Raw genomic sequence first — 14,967 nt, 5'->3', positions numbered from 1 at the left:
TTTGATTTGACCTTTTATTTACATCTGATCAACGCACATTCAGATGTAATACAGTAAGCGCAAATTTGCATGTGAGACATGCTAGAACCAGTGAAGTTTTGGTCACGTAATACATGCACTTGCATTTCATACAATCAAATTTTAATTGGATATGAATTGAGCAAGAGTTTTGCTATATTAATTTTAGTATCAATGAGAAGGGCATGTTTCTGACGCGCTGCTGACCGCTAATATGAAGCAAGTGAGAGAGTGAGATTTATATTTAATGCTTTTTCTTTGGTTGAGTCTGAAATCTGAAAACAATCTGAGCGAGATAAATAATAACATGATTTTGAACATTACTTTGACTGTTAGAATAACACTTTACAATAAAGCAACATTTGTTGCATCAATTGCGCAACTTCAGTGCAGTGTTAATTTCGTTGACGAAGACGACGACGAAAAATATTCGTCGACGAACCTTTTTTCTGTGACTAAGACAAGACGTTGACGAGCTAAAACTAATATCTGATGATAAAAACTATGACGAAATTTATGCCGCGTCTTCGTTAACAAGACGAGACGGGACTAAAATGTTATTTGAGGACTACCAGACATTCAAAATACATCCTATAGGCTAAGTTAACTGTCTTGTCTTTCAAAATGTGCGTCTCTGTCATTGGATAAGGTGCGTTTGCATATCTAGTCTCAGTATGGCAGCCGCAGTGGATGGATAGCCTACCAAAACGCGAACTAGCGATCTGAAACAATGGCCTCAGCACCCGAAGGGTTAGGGAGTGGGTGACCAGACGTCCCGTTTTTCCCGGGAGTACGGTGTACATTTTAGGACATCCTCAGACCTCAGTCATAAAATTAAACGGTGTCGTGCCTCAGACTGAAAGGCTTCAGGTCTCAGGAAAAACGACATCAGGTCTCGTACAATTAGGCATCAGGCAAAACGGACTCAGATTAAAAGGCATCAGATTAAAAGGCATCAGGCGAAACGGACTCAGATTAAAAGACATCAGGCGAAACGGACTCAGGTAGAGTATGACGTGTCGCGCTGCCCCGCCCCGCCCCATTAGTTTAGCATTTAACTGAAACTGTTAGAATATATCAGGAGCGCCTTACCTCCTTCCGCCATCCTCAACCATTCCACACCACTTGTTTTGAACCGCGTGCGTGTGACGTCACATGGGGCGGGGCAGCGCGACACGTCACACTCTACCTGAGTTCGTTTCGCCTGATGCCTTTTAATCTGAGTCCGTTTCGCCTGATGCCTTTTAATCTGAGTCCGTTTCGCCTGATGCCTTTTAATCTGAGTCCGTTTTGCCTGATGCCTAATTGTACGAGACCTGATGTTGTTTTTCCTGAGACCTGAAGCCTTTCAGTCTGAGGCACGACACCGTTTAATTTTATGACTGAGGTCTGAGGATGTCCTAATAATTTTATGACTGAGGTCTGAGGATGTCCTAAAATGTACACCGTACTGGAGTCACAATTCATTGTCGATTAATTTAAAGTCAGTGAAGGTGCGATAGGCGGAAACGCCCTGATAGAAGTGCTCTCTCTCGCGCGCGCTCCACTTCTTCAGTTCTCATACAGCGCGCGATCAGTTCTCAGTGCTCAAATACACACACAGCAGTCCACATGTCTCTCATGTAGAGTATCTCACGGAAATACAGTCCGTTATGGTTTAAGTGAGTTTAAACAGGTGGGTGAAAACTGAATGTATGTCAGTAGGCTATTACATGCATACCTTCCGTCTTAAATGGACAGCATTCCTAATTATCTATCATAAATGTTAACCAACAAAAGATGTTAAATAAATGTATACTTGTTAAGTAAACCTACTGTATCTGAAAAATGAGTTTAATTTATATTTCTACCAAAAAATGAAAATTTATTCCGGTTTTTCCAAATTCAATCCCTGATTCAAATTTCTCATAAGCTTAATTGTTTTGGTCTAAAGAGAGAAGTATTGATGACTATTTTTGTTAGAATACTACATATAAAATAGCTACCAAAATAAATGTTGGTAACTGCAGTTTGACAAAAAGTAATGACTAAAAGTTGACAAAAATGCAATGACTTTTCGTCGACTAAAACTAGACTAAAACTATGATAGACTCAAATGACTAAAATGTGACTAAGACTATTAAGCATTTTCGTCTCAAGATAAAGACTGACTAAATCAAAAATGCCTGCCAAAATTAACACTGCTTAACGTAGACAACTGTGTTTAGCTGCAGCCATTGCTCAGACTCTGCCGTTAGCGCGTGTGTGTGTTTGAATTTTGGCGCATGCGCAGAAGCGGTATTGTGAGGTTCAGGCACAATCGCGCTGATTCGCACACGTACAAAAAAATAAAAATAAAATAAAAATTGTTGAGCCAACTTAAAATTTTAAGGCAACCAGCTTTTAGCAGACTTTGAACTGAGTTCTCTCAACTTATTATTCTTATTTTAAGTTGGCTCAACTTTTTTAATGAATTGCGTTTAGTACAATCACGATAATTGCAACGATGAGAGCGCATATGAACAGTTAAATTAAGTGCCCCCATCAAACCCCCCTCTACTTTTTCCCCAGAAAACTGAACTGAAACAAAGAATAAAGTTATTTTGTTATGATTTACAATGAGCTGTATCTTTTAGGCATATATGACTAATAAACTTGCATATATAAATTCAATATATATTGTTAACAAATGGTAAAAACATAGTACCATATACACAGGGCCGGCTTTGCCGACAGGCGGCCGCCTGGGGCGCAAAATTGCAGAATTAAAAAAAAAAAAAAAAAAAAAAAAAAAAAAAGTTAATTAAATGTATCGTATTTTGAAAGCTGCGCACACGCTGTACACTTTTACTGTGTACTGTCCACACACTGCTTGTATTTGTCCATTTCTTTTACTAGATTATACAATCCTAAAAAACGACTGAGTCACTCTGACAGGCTGAACGTCTCAGTGGACTGGCATTAATAAGAATCAATCAGGAAGTGTCAAAACAAATTTCATTTGATGAAACCATACATGCCTTTGCTGCTAGGAAGTCCAGACGAGTTAAGTTTTGAATGACATTGGAAAGTGTTTGAGTTTGAGATTATCTCTTTGTGTAAATAGCCCACAATCTTTTCTAACTTTGCCAAGCCTAAAATGAAAACACTATAACTTCTTTTCCTTGAGGTGAGATCTTAATGCTTCTCTATTGTTTTCTACTGTATCCTTCAGGTTGTTGCTTGTAAAGAGTTGTTGTGTGAACATTTAAAATAAAAAAAATGAATAACTATGGAATAACTGTGGAGTTGCTTTTTCCAGGGGGGGGGGGCTCTCGCCTTGGGCACCAAATAACCTAGAGCCGGCCCTATGTTAACATATATGGTCAGATCATATAATACAATATACCATTTTAATATATATTGTTAACATATGGTCATAACATGTAATACCATATAAAAATGAACCATATACATACTTTAAATATAAGTCTATATACAAATTTTACTATGGGAATTTCATATGTTATAAACATACATATATCCAGAAGATGGATATGTGATAATAATATATTGCCTTATATGTAACATATGACAACATCGCTACACAGCAAATCAGAAATCTAAAATTTAACGAGTTAAATTTAACACTTTGTTAGTGTATATATGGATACCACCACATGAGTGTTAATGTAACACTTTCAAAAGTGTTGATATTACCAACACTAATATGGTGTTAAAATGTAACACTATTAGAGTTCAATAACAAACACTGCAATAAGCATTTTAAACTCCAAACAGTTGTAAAATGTTAAACTGTTACATGTTGAGAATAAAAAATAAATAAATAAAAAAAAGCTAAACAAAACCCTTCAAAGCCACAACTGTTTATTTAACAACATAGCACATGCAGTTTCAGTGCTCTACAAAATGCATCAATCTGTAACAACATACAAGAACGAATCGGAGTCATATGACATCTGAAGGTCAAAGGGCTTGGGGTGCTGCAGTTCATGTTGCTTTACAATGCAAAAATTATCAAGTCCTTCAACCTGAAATGCATGCAGATGCTCAATAAAAATTGCCTCCATTTGCATCAAGAGAAAATGTATTTCTTCCTTTCTTAGGATAATTGCAACTACTTTACAAAACAATGGCATTTCATCCACCACATCAATACAAACAACAGATCCACACCGATATTCAATTCCACTGCATCTTACCCATGCAGTATGAAGTACTGTATCAGAGCTGTCAAGTTGAAAATGTGCACAAACCACTTCATCATGATCTAATTCACCCAACATTTGAGTTTTCACTGGCCCTGACTCAATACCTCTGATGTTAAGTGACTCCCAATGATAAGCTATAGCTAACTGATGCTTTAGTGCTAAAGACTCGTCTGCTGGTTCCTGACGCAAGAAGATACGGCTGCCGACGTTCATCTGCATCCAAGTGCTCTTCAAGACTCCGGCATGACAAAGAAATGTATGGAAAAAAGAATTGCAATCACATTAAGAATGTCAATTTCTACAAATTCCCATGATCGATCGTCAATAAAATTAACAATCAATTAATTGATTAATCATTAACTATAATAATGCTAGATGTGTCACAGTGGTACATCATCACGGGCATGACAGGATGTGCAAATGACACTCAAAACGCAAATATCCTCACCCAAAGAAAATGTTTTTATTGTAAATAAAAGGCTAGGATTATACAAAATAATCAGATTGATGACAGATAAAATAAGACAGATTGATGGCGCCGGTGAGATCGGCTGCCGTCACGACTGCTCCGACCAAACTTTGTCTTCTTTTGTTATTTTTTCGTATTGTTAACTATAAACACCGGTTTCTTTTTGTAAGATGGCCATTCTTACATACGACAGGGCCACTCTTATTTCTATTGGTGCACAATGCACTAACCTTTCGCCGTTTTTGAACCCGGACCCATCCTGGCCAAGCGAGATCCTGAGGAGGAACAAAGGACGCGACCCGTACCGGCGTCCTCGAGGGAAACGAGCCGGCGTCAGGAACAGGCTGAGGGCGCTCGCACACCGCGCTCCCTTACCAAGTGTCCTGCTCGCCAATGTCCAGTCGCTGGATAACAAACTCGATGACCTCAGGGCAAGAGTCAGGTTCCAGAGGGACATTCGGGACTGCAACCTTCTCTGCTTCACCGAGACATGGCTGAACCCAGCGGTACCAGACCACGCCATCCAGCCGGCCGAGTTCTTCTCGGTTTACCGCATGGACAGAACGCTGGACTAGGGGAGGTGGAGTATGTCTGATGGTGAACAAACACTGGTGCGACAGCGAGAGCATTGTACCCCTCTCACGCTCCTGCACACCGAATCTTGAACTTCTGACCATCAAATGTCGCCCTTTTTATCTCCCTCGGGAATTTAGCTCGGTCATCGTCAGTGCCGTTTATATTCCACCTCAAGCGGACACGGACACTGCGATATGGGATTTACATGAAACACTACACCTTCACCAGACACAGCACCGGGACGCCGCATTCATTGTTTTGGGAGATTTCAACAGTGCCAACCTCAAGCGTGCACTGCCGAACTTCCATCAGCACATCTGCTGCCCCACCAGGGGCGAAAGGACATTAGATCACTGTTACACCCCATACAAGAACAGCTACAAGGCACAGTCACAACCACCGTTTGGGAAATCGGACCACGCCGCCATCTTCCTCATGTCTGTTTACAAACAGAGGCTGAAACAGGAAGCCCCGGTGCAGAGGGAGGTCCAACGCTGGACGGACCAATCGGTGGCCGCTCTGCAGGACGCGCTAGATGACGCAGACTGGGACATGTTCCGGCGCAGCTCTGATGACGTCAGCTTGTTTACGGAAGCGGTTGTGGGATTTATAGAGAAACTAATGGATGATACGGTGCAGAAAGCCATCATCAGGACGTTTCCCAACCAGAAGCTGTGGGTGGATAAAACCATCCGCGACGCCCTGAGATCCCGCTCCGCTGCCTACAACACAGGGCTCATCACCGGGAACATGGATGACTACAAGGCTGCATCTTACAGCATGCGCAGATCGGTGAAGGAGGCGAAGCAGCGCTACGGGAGGAAACTAGTCGCAATTCCAACATGGCGGCTCTAGGAGTCTGTGGCAGGGACTTAGAACCATCACGGACTATAAAACACCACCCTCCTGATCGGGGAATGCGGACGCTTCTCTGGCTGACGAGCTGAACACCTTTTATGCTCGCTTCGAGGCTGCAGCTAATCACGCTAACGGCGCTAGCAGTGCTAACTGCATGCACGCTGAGGAAGCCGGTGAGGACAACGTATTCACCATCACGGAGCATGACGTGAGGAGGGCATTCAGGAGAGTGAACATCAGGAAGGCAGCAGGACCAGATGGCATCACAGGTCGGGTTCTGAAGGCCTGCGCTGACCAGCTAGCACCGGTGTTCACAGAGATCTTCAACCTCTCCCTGGAACAGTCCATAGTCCCCTCATGCTTTAAGCAGTCCACCATTGTTCCTGTCCCCAAGAAACCGCAGCCCACCTGCCTAAACGACTATCGCCCTGTAGCCCTCACATCAGTGGTGATGAAGTGCTTTGAGAGACTGGTCAGAGACTTCATCATTGCATCACTACCAGACACACCGGATCCACTACCGTTTGCATACAGGCATAACCGCTCCACGGAGGATGCCATCTCACACCTCCTCCACACCACAACAAGTCACCTGGACTGCAGAAAAGGGAATTATGTAAAAATGCTGTTTGTGGACTACAGTTCAGCGTTTAACACCATAATTCCCTCCACACTCACCTCCAAGTTGGAGGTCCTTGGTCTCAGCACATCCTTGTGCCAATGGATCTCCAGCTTCCTGAAGGACAGACAGCAAGCCGTACGGATGGGTAAACACACCTCATCCTCCATCACCCTAAGCACTGGAGCCCCTCAAGGTTGTGTTCTGAGCCCCCTGCTGTACTCACTGTACACTTATGACTGCGTGGCCACTTCCAACTCCACCACCATCATCAAGTTTGCTGATGACACTGTTGTGTTGGGCCTGATCTCAGACAACGACGAGACGGCCTACATACAGGAGATTAAGAACCTGGAGAGTTGGTGCCAGGTGAATAGTCTACACCTGAACATCAGCAAAACTAAGGAGCTGATAGTGGACTTCAGTACGAAGCAGGAGCGGTCATACCAGCCGATCACGATCAACGGGACTCCAGTGGAGAGAGTGGACAGCTTCAGATACCTGGGTGTTCACATCACGCAGGACTTGACTTGGTCCTGTCATACCAGCACCCTGGTGAAGAAGGCCAGGCAGCGTCTGTACCATCTGAGACGCTTAAAGGACTTTAGACTTCCCTCTCGGGTGCTTAAGACTTTTTACACCTGCACCATCGAGAGCGTCCTGACGGGCAGCATCACTTCCTGGTTCGGGAACTGCACTATGCAGGACAGACGAGCCCTCCAGAGGGTGGTGCGTTCAGCGGAACGTACCATTCACACCGAGCTCCCTGACCTGCAGAACATCTACAGCAAGCGGTGCCTGACCAGGGCCAGGAAGATAGTGAAGGACCTCAGCCATCCCAACAATGGACTCTTTTCTCTGCTGCGTTCAGGGAGACGCTTCCGCTCCATGAAGGCGAACACAGAGAGAATGAGGAGCTTCTTCCCACAGGCCATTCGGAGTCTTAACCACTCTCCACTCTAATCACATCACCCCACACTTCCACTTTGCACATTTTCAAATACAATCTGCACTAATTTGTAGAAGGTTATGTAAGGATAAATGAGCGGGACTTACATACCATTTGACTTGCATACCATTTGTCTTTGTCTTTAGTATTCCTTTTACTCACTTATACACTTTACTGCACTGCACAGCACACGGACACTTTATCACTGACATACACTTTACTTTTTATAGAATCTATATAGAATCATTCTATTTTTATTCTCATATCTATTTGTTATTTTATTGCTAGTTTATTTCTGTATACATGTTTACTGTACTTTTTCTATTTGTATTTTTGTAAACTTGAGGTTTTTCTTAATTTTGTTGGACAATTTGTTGGACAGTCGTACAATACATTTCACTACATGTCGTACTATGTATGTATATGTATGTGACAAATAAAATTTGAATTTGAAATTGAATTTGATTTTTTTAATCAGTGAATGATAACTTAATAGAACCATTTAATTATTAAATGTAATGGCTAATATACAACGCATCAATAGCGCACTGGCAAATGGTACATGCGTGCATGCATGTCAGCAAAGGTTCAAATTGCAGTTTCAAAGGGCTTTACACTATAAAAATTAAAAAAAAAAAAACACTTTTTAAACACACATACTCAACTTGCACTCTTTGCCAGATCTGCATCAAGGCGTTTCAACTAGGAAATGATGCCAAAAATTCAGCTTTGAAAAATCACAGGACTAAATTACATTTAAAAATATATTCAAAGAGAAAGCAATTATTATACTTAATGTCGAGAGACTAACTAGACAAGGGAACATCTAGTCTTACTCAACGGAACGTAAACTGCACCGACACAGTAGTCTACGTAACGCAAGAAAGTCATACTGCAAGACAAGAATTTGTGGTTAAGTATATAAATTTCTGTATTTTAAGAAAATGATAATTTCGCTAGATAAGACCCTTATTCCCCGACTTGGATCGTGTAGAGCCCTCTGAAGCTGCACTGAAACTAAACCTGTTGATCTCGTCTATATGGAGAAGAATCCTGGAATGTTTTCCTCAAAAACCTTAATTTATTCTTGACTAAAGAAAAGAATGAACATCCTGGATGACAATGGGTTAGTAAATTATTAGGAAATTTTCATTCTGGAGTGAACTAATCCTTTAATGGCGTCCATGCTTAATCAGTTTAAAGGATTATCGACAATTAATCAATTGTTGATTAATCGTTGGCATCCCTAAATCAAATACCAGAATATATTCAAAAGAACATATTCAGTTCAGTGATTTATGGAGTTTAGAGTATGTACAAATTCATGAAATCATAACACACCTTATGAAAATCTACGAGGTGATCCACGGCTTGACGTGCACTGATCTTAGTAGTCCTCTTTCTCCCAGCTGGTTGAGGTGACCGGACGTGCAACAGCAGAAGTAAAGTGGACATATCACTGTCCCAACCTGCAAAAACAATTGATTCAACTACTAAAAACTAATGTCAAACAAATTTAATCAAATCGACAACAAAAAAAACTACAAAAATAAATTATGCAAAAATATATAATATATAAATACTTTAAGATGTCTTCACAGGATTCCTCTTGTTCCTCTCTGGCTGATTGTAAAAGCTGTTCCAGATATGGTGTCGACGCAAGCATTGATGCCTCCTTTATCAACTTTGGTTTGTATGATGGCCACCTTTCTAGAAGTCTAGCAGACGTTTCAGGTCCAAAGAGAAGGCTGAAGTCTTGAAGAATCTAAAACATTAAGATACATGGGGGAGAAAAAAAAAAAAAAAAAAAAAACGCAAGCAAGGAGCAGAACATTATTTAAGGGAGAGTTCACCCAAAATGAAAACTTACCACCCTGATGACATTCTTTGAAACACAAAAGATATCTTTAATACTCACTCTCTCAGCTTCGTGAAATGCAAATATAATGAAAATCAACAGCTACCAACACTTTGAAACTCCAAAATGTAAAGGTAGCATGATATTAATTCATACAATTCAAATAGTTTATTCCAAGTCTTTTTGAAGTGAGAAGATCGGCTCAAACTCAAAACATTGTTGGCAACATAAACGTTAATGTGGTATGCAAGATTGTTTTAACATTTGACTGACAATTTTTTTTAACATTAATTGACGTTTGAATTGATCAGACCTAATTGATGTTACTTCAAAAGACTTTCAATATACCAGTTAAATTGTGTGGATTAATTGTATGCTTCCTTACTGACACTTTATTTACAGTAATATCCACAGTCATTTTAAACTTACTAATCCTTTTGTGTCCAACAGTCTTGGGAACACTGACAAAACTGTAGCTGAAGTTTCAGTCTTGTGGATCAGTCTCTGTCGATACTCAAATGTTTCTTGCATCTTCTGGAATATGGTCTCCTGATCATTGGTATGGGTCATCAAAGAAATAGCCTGTTTACACTGCTCCTCCTCAAGTTGATGTTCGTTGTTTATACTCCTGATGAGTGTCGGACCACCTCCTGTCACTCCTGAACTAGAAGAACTAGATGAGTGAGGGCAAAGCTTTGTCTTTCTTTGTATAGTCTTCAGCCTCCAAGCCAGGAAGCCTGATCCACTCTGTGCATCATAGAAATGCTCCCAAGTACAACAAAACACAACATGCAATTCTACTTGACACACAGGTTGCAGAGTTGTGATGAAGGAACAAGCCTGCATTTAACGAAAGAAATGCACCAATTCACAGATGCTGATGGGAGCTGCTCTCTAAATTTATTTTATTACAACTTACATAGCCTTTCTTAGACAGTGGATCTTTCAGGGCTGGGAACAAGCTGATGATACCATGAGCATATTTTTCCTTGGTCAGTCGTTGTGGAATCCTCCTAATTTAAAATGTTACAGAAACAATACAATGGTATTACACAGTAAAAAAAAAATTAAGTAAAAATGCAATGTAACATTAAGGAATAATATACCCTTCAGTTTCTGTCATGTGCTGCTAACATGTTCACAATTTGTCGTCTGGAACTATCACATATGCTCCCAGTTTCCTCATACTCCTTTAGGATTGCTACACCACCAGGTTTCTCAAGTAGAATCCTTTAAATAAGCTGAAAAGAAACATTTACATTTACATACATGCAGTGGCGTAACTTTGCTTTGAAAAGTGGTGGGGACACCGCACAAAACGTTTTGCTATTTGTTTATTTAATAACCGAATTTACTTGGGGACTGAGTTCAGAGTTGGAAATGCACTTAATTTCCACACATGCATCACATTCACAAATATGTCTATAAAAATCCAAATAAGAAAAACGTAACATTCACAATGTGGAACAACTTGCTAAAAGGACAACTTGCTAAAAGTTGGTGATCAATGCACGCGCTGAACGAAGAATCAACATTACCTCAAGAGTCAAGACAAGCCCACAAAATGTTTCCTCATCCAATCAAATAATTTAACCAATCCTGAACTACGCAAAACCTTGTGTAAAACATGAATGAGTTAATTTGTGTTTGAAATAGTTAAACTACCTTTATTAATTAAATAAATGAAATTGTTTTGACGAATCTTTTTTTTATGACGTTTTTATAAAAGCTCTATTTTTTCCTCCCCCACCCCACATGTAAAGGCTAGTTAACGGTAAATGTTGCTACCTATAGCATAAATGTTAAAACATCAACAAAATGTCCAAAAGAAAGCGTGGAAGTGATACAAGAAGCTTTTTAGTGAAGCAGCCACGCACAGTAAAGGCCATTGCACACTGAGTCCGAATTTTTCGTCCGAAATTTTCGCACGTTGAAAAATAAATACGACCTCACGTTGTCAATCACGTTTGCACACTGCCTCCGAAATTGTCGTCCGTCAAAAAAAATCGGATCGGGTTCGATTTTATTTGCGTTTCTCGCATCCGTATAAAGCATTTTGAGATGCTTTGAGAAGGTGTTTTGACCATTCAGAGCCACCGTACAAGCGAAAGCCAAAATCCAAAATGGTGTCAGACAAATTAATACACTTCGTCTTGCAGCACAGAGCACTTTATGACAAACAAATTGCGGAATACAAAGATACAGAATATAAAGAACTGCTGTTGCCTATTTTTTTATGCCTGGCGCGCACCTTTCCGATGCCGCAGTTCGGGGTGTGTGTGTGTCTGTGTGTGTGTCTGTGTCTGTGTGTGTGTCCATACCTCAGACAGTCTCTGTTCAGGATAAATTGGTTCACGGAAATTGGTGGTCTTCTTTTTAATATGTGGATTCAGTATCGCTAGCAAAGTATCAAACTGAGGCACTGACATCCTGAAATAAACTTTGAATCTCTCGGGATAATCCCGCAGCTCTTTGATAAGGAGGTGGAACTCTCCTTCCTCTCTGCGCAATCTAAGGATTGGATGGACCCAATATTTCCTTTTTCTTTTTCTTTTTTTAAAAAGAGAGAGGCCAACAAAATCATCCTCACTGCTTGAAGACATTTTGTATAGTTTTGCGAATTCTTTCGCAACGGATTAATTAAAACGCATTGGACTCAGTGACAATACTTGACGTACTTGACAATACGTCACGATTTACTTACAGTGTGCAAGGTCTCTGTGCGTGACGAATTTTTAAGATTGCGAATGCGAAAAAACGCATGCGAAAATTTCGGACTCAGTGTGCAGAGACCTTAAGACTAAAATACAGTAACATTGTAGACTACAAATAAATTTTAAAAGAGGTACAGGATCTGTAGACTAATTAATTATAGGGAAAGGAAACTACATATCCCATGACGCATATCGCGTATCTCGCGATAGTTTCACAACGAGACTTAATATTCATCTTTGAGGATGTTGAAAAACTTCTGACCGGCGGAAAAATTTGTTAAATGAATGAATTAGATTATGAAGAGTGCCGATTTGTAGATGGTGCTTTTCCTTTAATACATACCTTACGCAATCTATTTTTCAGTTACTTTTTAAAAGTGGTGGGGACAATATCGAGCCTGGTAAAAAGTGGTGGGGACATGTCCCACACACACGTATTTACGGAGACAGAAATACCGTTAACATGTACATTATGCTTTTAGGCACCATGCGGGAGAAAAAAAAAAAAAAAAACTTCTTGTCCATGTCCATGGGCATACAACTAACTTTACTTAATGTCTGTGAAAGTGCAAAACGCGGCCATTAAAATACACTCACGTACATTAAATTACTTAGAATAGCATTCCAATAGCTGTCACTAACGTTACTGAATAGAAGTCAAGAAATTACCGCTTAGTTCGGCGAACTAACTACACAAACCACGATTGAACCGCCAAAATTTACGGTATCTGGAATAATTCTACTAATACATGAAAAACAATTTCTAGACAAAGTCTAAAATAGGCACACAAGTAGATTTACTCACCAGTTATAGTTCAGCAACTCTCTTAAGCGAGGGAAAATGGCGCCTGGAAGAACTGCACGAGCCAGACTGAGCTTCCCCTCACTCGTTTGGGCGCTAAAACACGAATTAAAGGAAACGTTGATTTTTTTTTTTTTACAGACTGGTGGCTGTAACAGCGCACAAAATAGCCTTTACTGAGACAGAAATACCATTAACATGCACGTTATGCTTTTAGGCACCATGCGGGAGAGAAAAAAAAACGTCTTGTCCATGTCCAAACTTAACGTTAACTTACATGTCCATGGGCATACAACTACTTAATGTCTGTGAAAGTGCAAAACGCGGCCATTAAAACACGCACGTACATTAAATTACTTAAAATAACATTAAATTCAAAGATAGAAGTATAGAATAACTATTAACTTGCATATAGAAGTCAAGAAAGTAACTTACTGCTTAGTTCGACGAACTCCACAAACAACTACGATTGATCAGTCCAAATTTAAAATTCGTCCCTCTGTCTTAAGTCATTTAACTAACAGTACATTCATAACTGTATTTCCACACAGAAAGTCTATAAAATACAAACACTGAAGTAGTTTGACTTACCAGTTGCTATTCTGAAACTGAGAGAAAATGGCGCCTTGAAGATTCTTCAGTGACAGCGCTGCATAAATACCAGGATGTTGGAAATAACACCGGCAAGTGTTGGTTACCTGTAACACTGTGGTTTTACACTGAATCAAATCAGCTTCTAACTCTGATAGTGTTAATTTCTCAAAATCTAACTCTATGACGTCAACACTTTACTCTGACATGCTTTAACACTGGGAATTTAACACTGACGAATTTGCTGATATAGGGACATATGTCATATATTAGATTTCCGTATGGGGGGAGGAGCAAACGACAGACACAGTGGGTGTGGCGTCAGGCCTCGGAGAGGTTTTTGTTAAACAATAAAAATGTAAAATAAAGTGTCCAAGGGGAAAAGTGTCCAAATAAACAGGGAATCTGGTGTCCTCGTTGTGCAGGAAGGTAGTGTTCAGAAGGAAGGGGCGGAGTCCGGTGGCCGCACGCGCTCCCCTCGCGTGGCTCCTTCCATCTCCTGGGCCCCCGGCGCTTCTGGGGGACTCGACGGCCCGGCATCCTGGCCCGTCAGCCGCCTAACGGATGCGGCATTCCTCCTCGACGCACCCTTCCTGGACCCACGAGGACACCAGCGTGCATGCACGGGGAAGAGACCGGTCTCCCGAGGAGAGGCGCGCTCGGCGTTTAAACAGCGGCGGTGATGAGGCTCTATTCACATCAGGTGCGCCTCATCACACGCCGCCAGCCCTAGGTGTTCAGCGCCCCTCCTCTCTCACACACCCACTCCCGTCGGGAGCCTGGTGAAGGGCGGCGAATACAATATATTTTCAGTACTCTTTCCACCACTGACTGACACACACCCGAAGCGCGCATAGAGACGTGTTTCAGACAGCGCGGCATACCGATTTGATCAACTGCGATCCGTTTAAGCCCTAATAGCCTATGACAGATCAGAACAATCTTTTATTTACTAATTTAACATGAAATCGTCAAATTGCTACTCGATATCAATCGCATACAACGAAAATACAGAATAATTAGAAAAATCATTTACGCACAATAAATAACAGAGCGTCATATCTATTCACATTTTCCCCAGAACGGTCTCGCGACCCGGTAGGAATTCTTCCACTGCCCGGTGGTTGGGGACCTCTGCTGTAGATGATGTGCATGGTGGCATGAGCATCAAGCCATAATTATACGCCTAGAAATAAACCAATAAAACTGTCTTTACCAGCTCATGTGTCTCCCGTGTACCAATTCTGATCTACTGTTGCCTTATAAATGCAATAAGATTATCTTTCACAGGGAAAACCTTTCTAGTAATACGTAGCCTATTAC

At 40.9% G+C, this 14,967-nt stretch overlaps 1 protein-coding gene across 2 annotated transcripts; it reads right to left on the bottom strand.

The window, feature by feature from the left end:
- Positions 1–7,962: 7,962 nt before the first annotated feature.
- Positions 7,963–13,887, bottom strand: LOC306871709 (uncharacterized protein). Of its 2 annotated transcripts, XM_079419820.1 has the most exons (7): positions 13,645–13,887; positions 13,057–13,149; positions 10,644–10,778; positions 10,457–10,550; positions 9,967–10,377; positions 9,263–9,444; positions 7,963–9,148 (listed from the first exon to the last, which is right to left on the bottom strand). In XM_079419820.1, exons 3-7 carry the CDS (start codon positions 10,658–10,660, stop codon positions 9,136–9,138), a joined length of 717 nt encoding a protein of 238 aa, XP_079275946.1. In that variant the 5' UTR covers positions 10,661–10,778; positions 13,057–13,149; positions 13,645–13,887; the 3' UTR covers positions 7,963–9,135. The 2 variants fall into 2 exon arrangements, with proteins under 2 accessions (XP_079275946.1, XP_079275945.1); XM_079419819.1 differs by lacking the exons at positions 13,057–13,149; positions 13,645–13,887 and having other exon boundaries at positions 10,680–10,738.
- Positions 13,888–14,967: the final 1,080 nt, after the last annotated feature.

Source organism: Barbus barbus, assembly GCF_936440315.1.
Source record: "Barbus barbus genome assembly, chromosome: 6".
Lineage (NCBI taxonomy): Eukaryota > Metazoa > Chordata > Actinopteri > Cypriniformes > Cyprinidae > Barbus > Barbus barbus.
The sequence above is the reverse complement of the archived record's forward strand: the minus strand, read 5'-3'. Positions and strand labels throughout refer to the sequence as shown.

Coding starts and splice junctions, on each gene's coding strand:
- LOC306871709 (XM_079419819.1), bottom strand. CDS start 10,723: ATGAGGAAACTGGGAGCATATGTGATAGTTCCAGACGACAAATT. Junction 10,551..10,679: donor ATAGTTCCAGACGACAAATT/GTGAACATGTTA, acceptor ATTTTAAATTAG/GAGGATTCCACAACGACTGA. Junction 9,445..9,966: donor TGTTGGACACAAAAGGATTA/GTAAGTTTAAAA, acceptor TTAATGTTTTAG/ATTCTTCAAGACTTCAGCCT.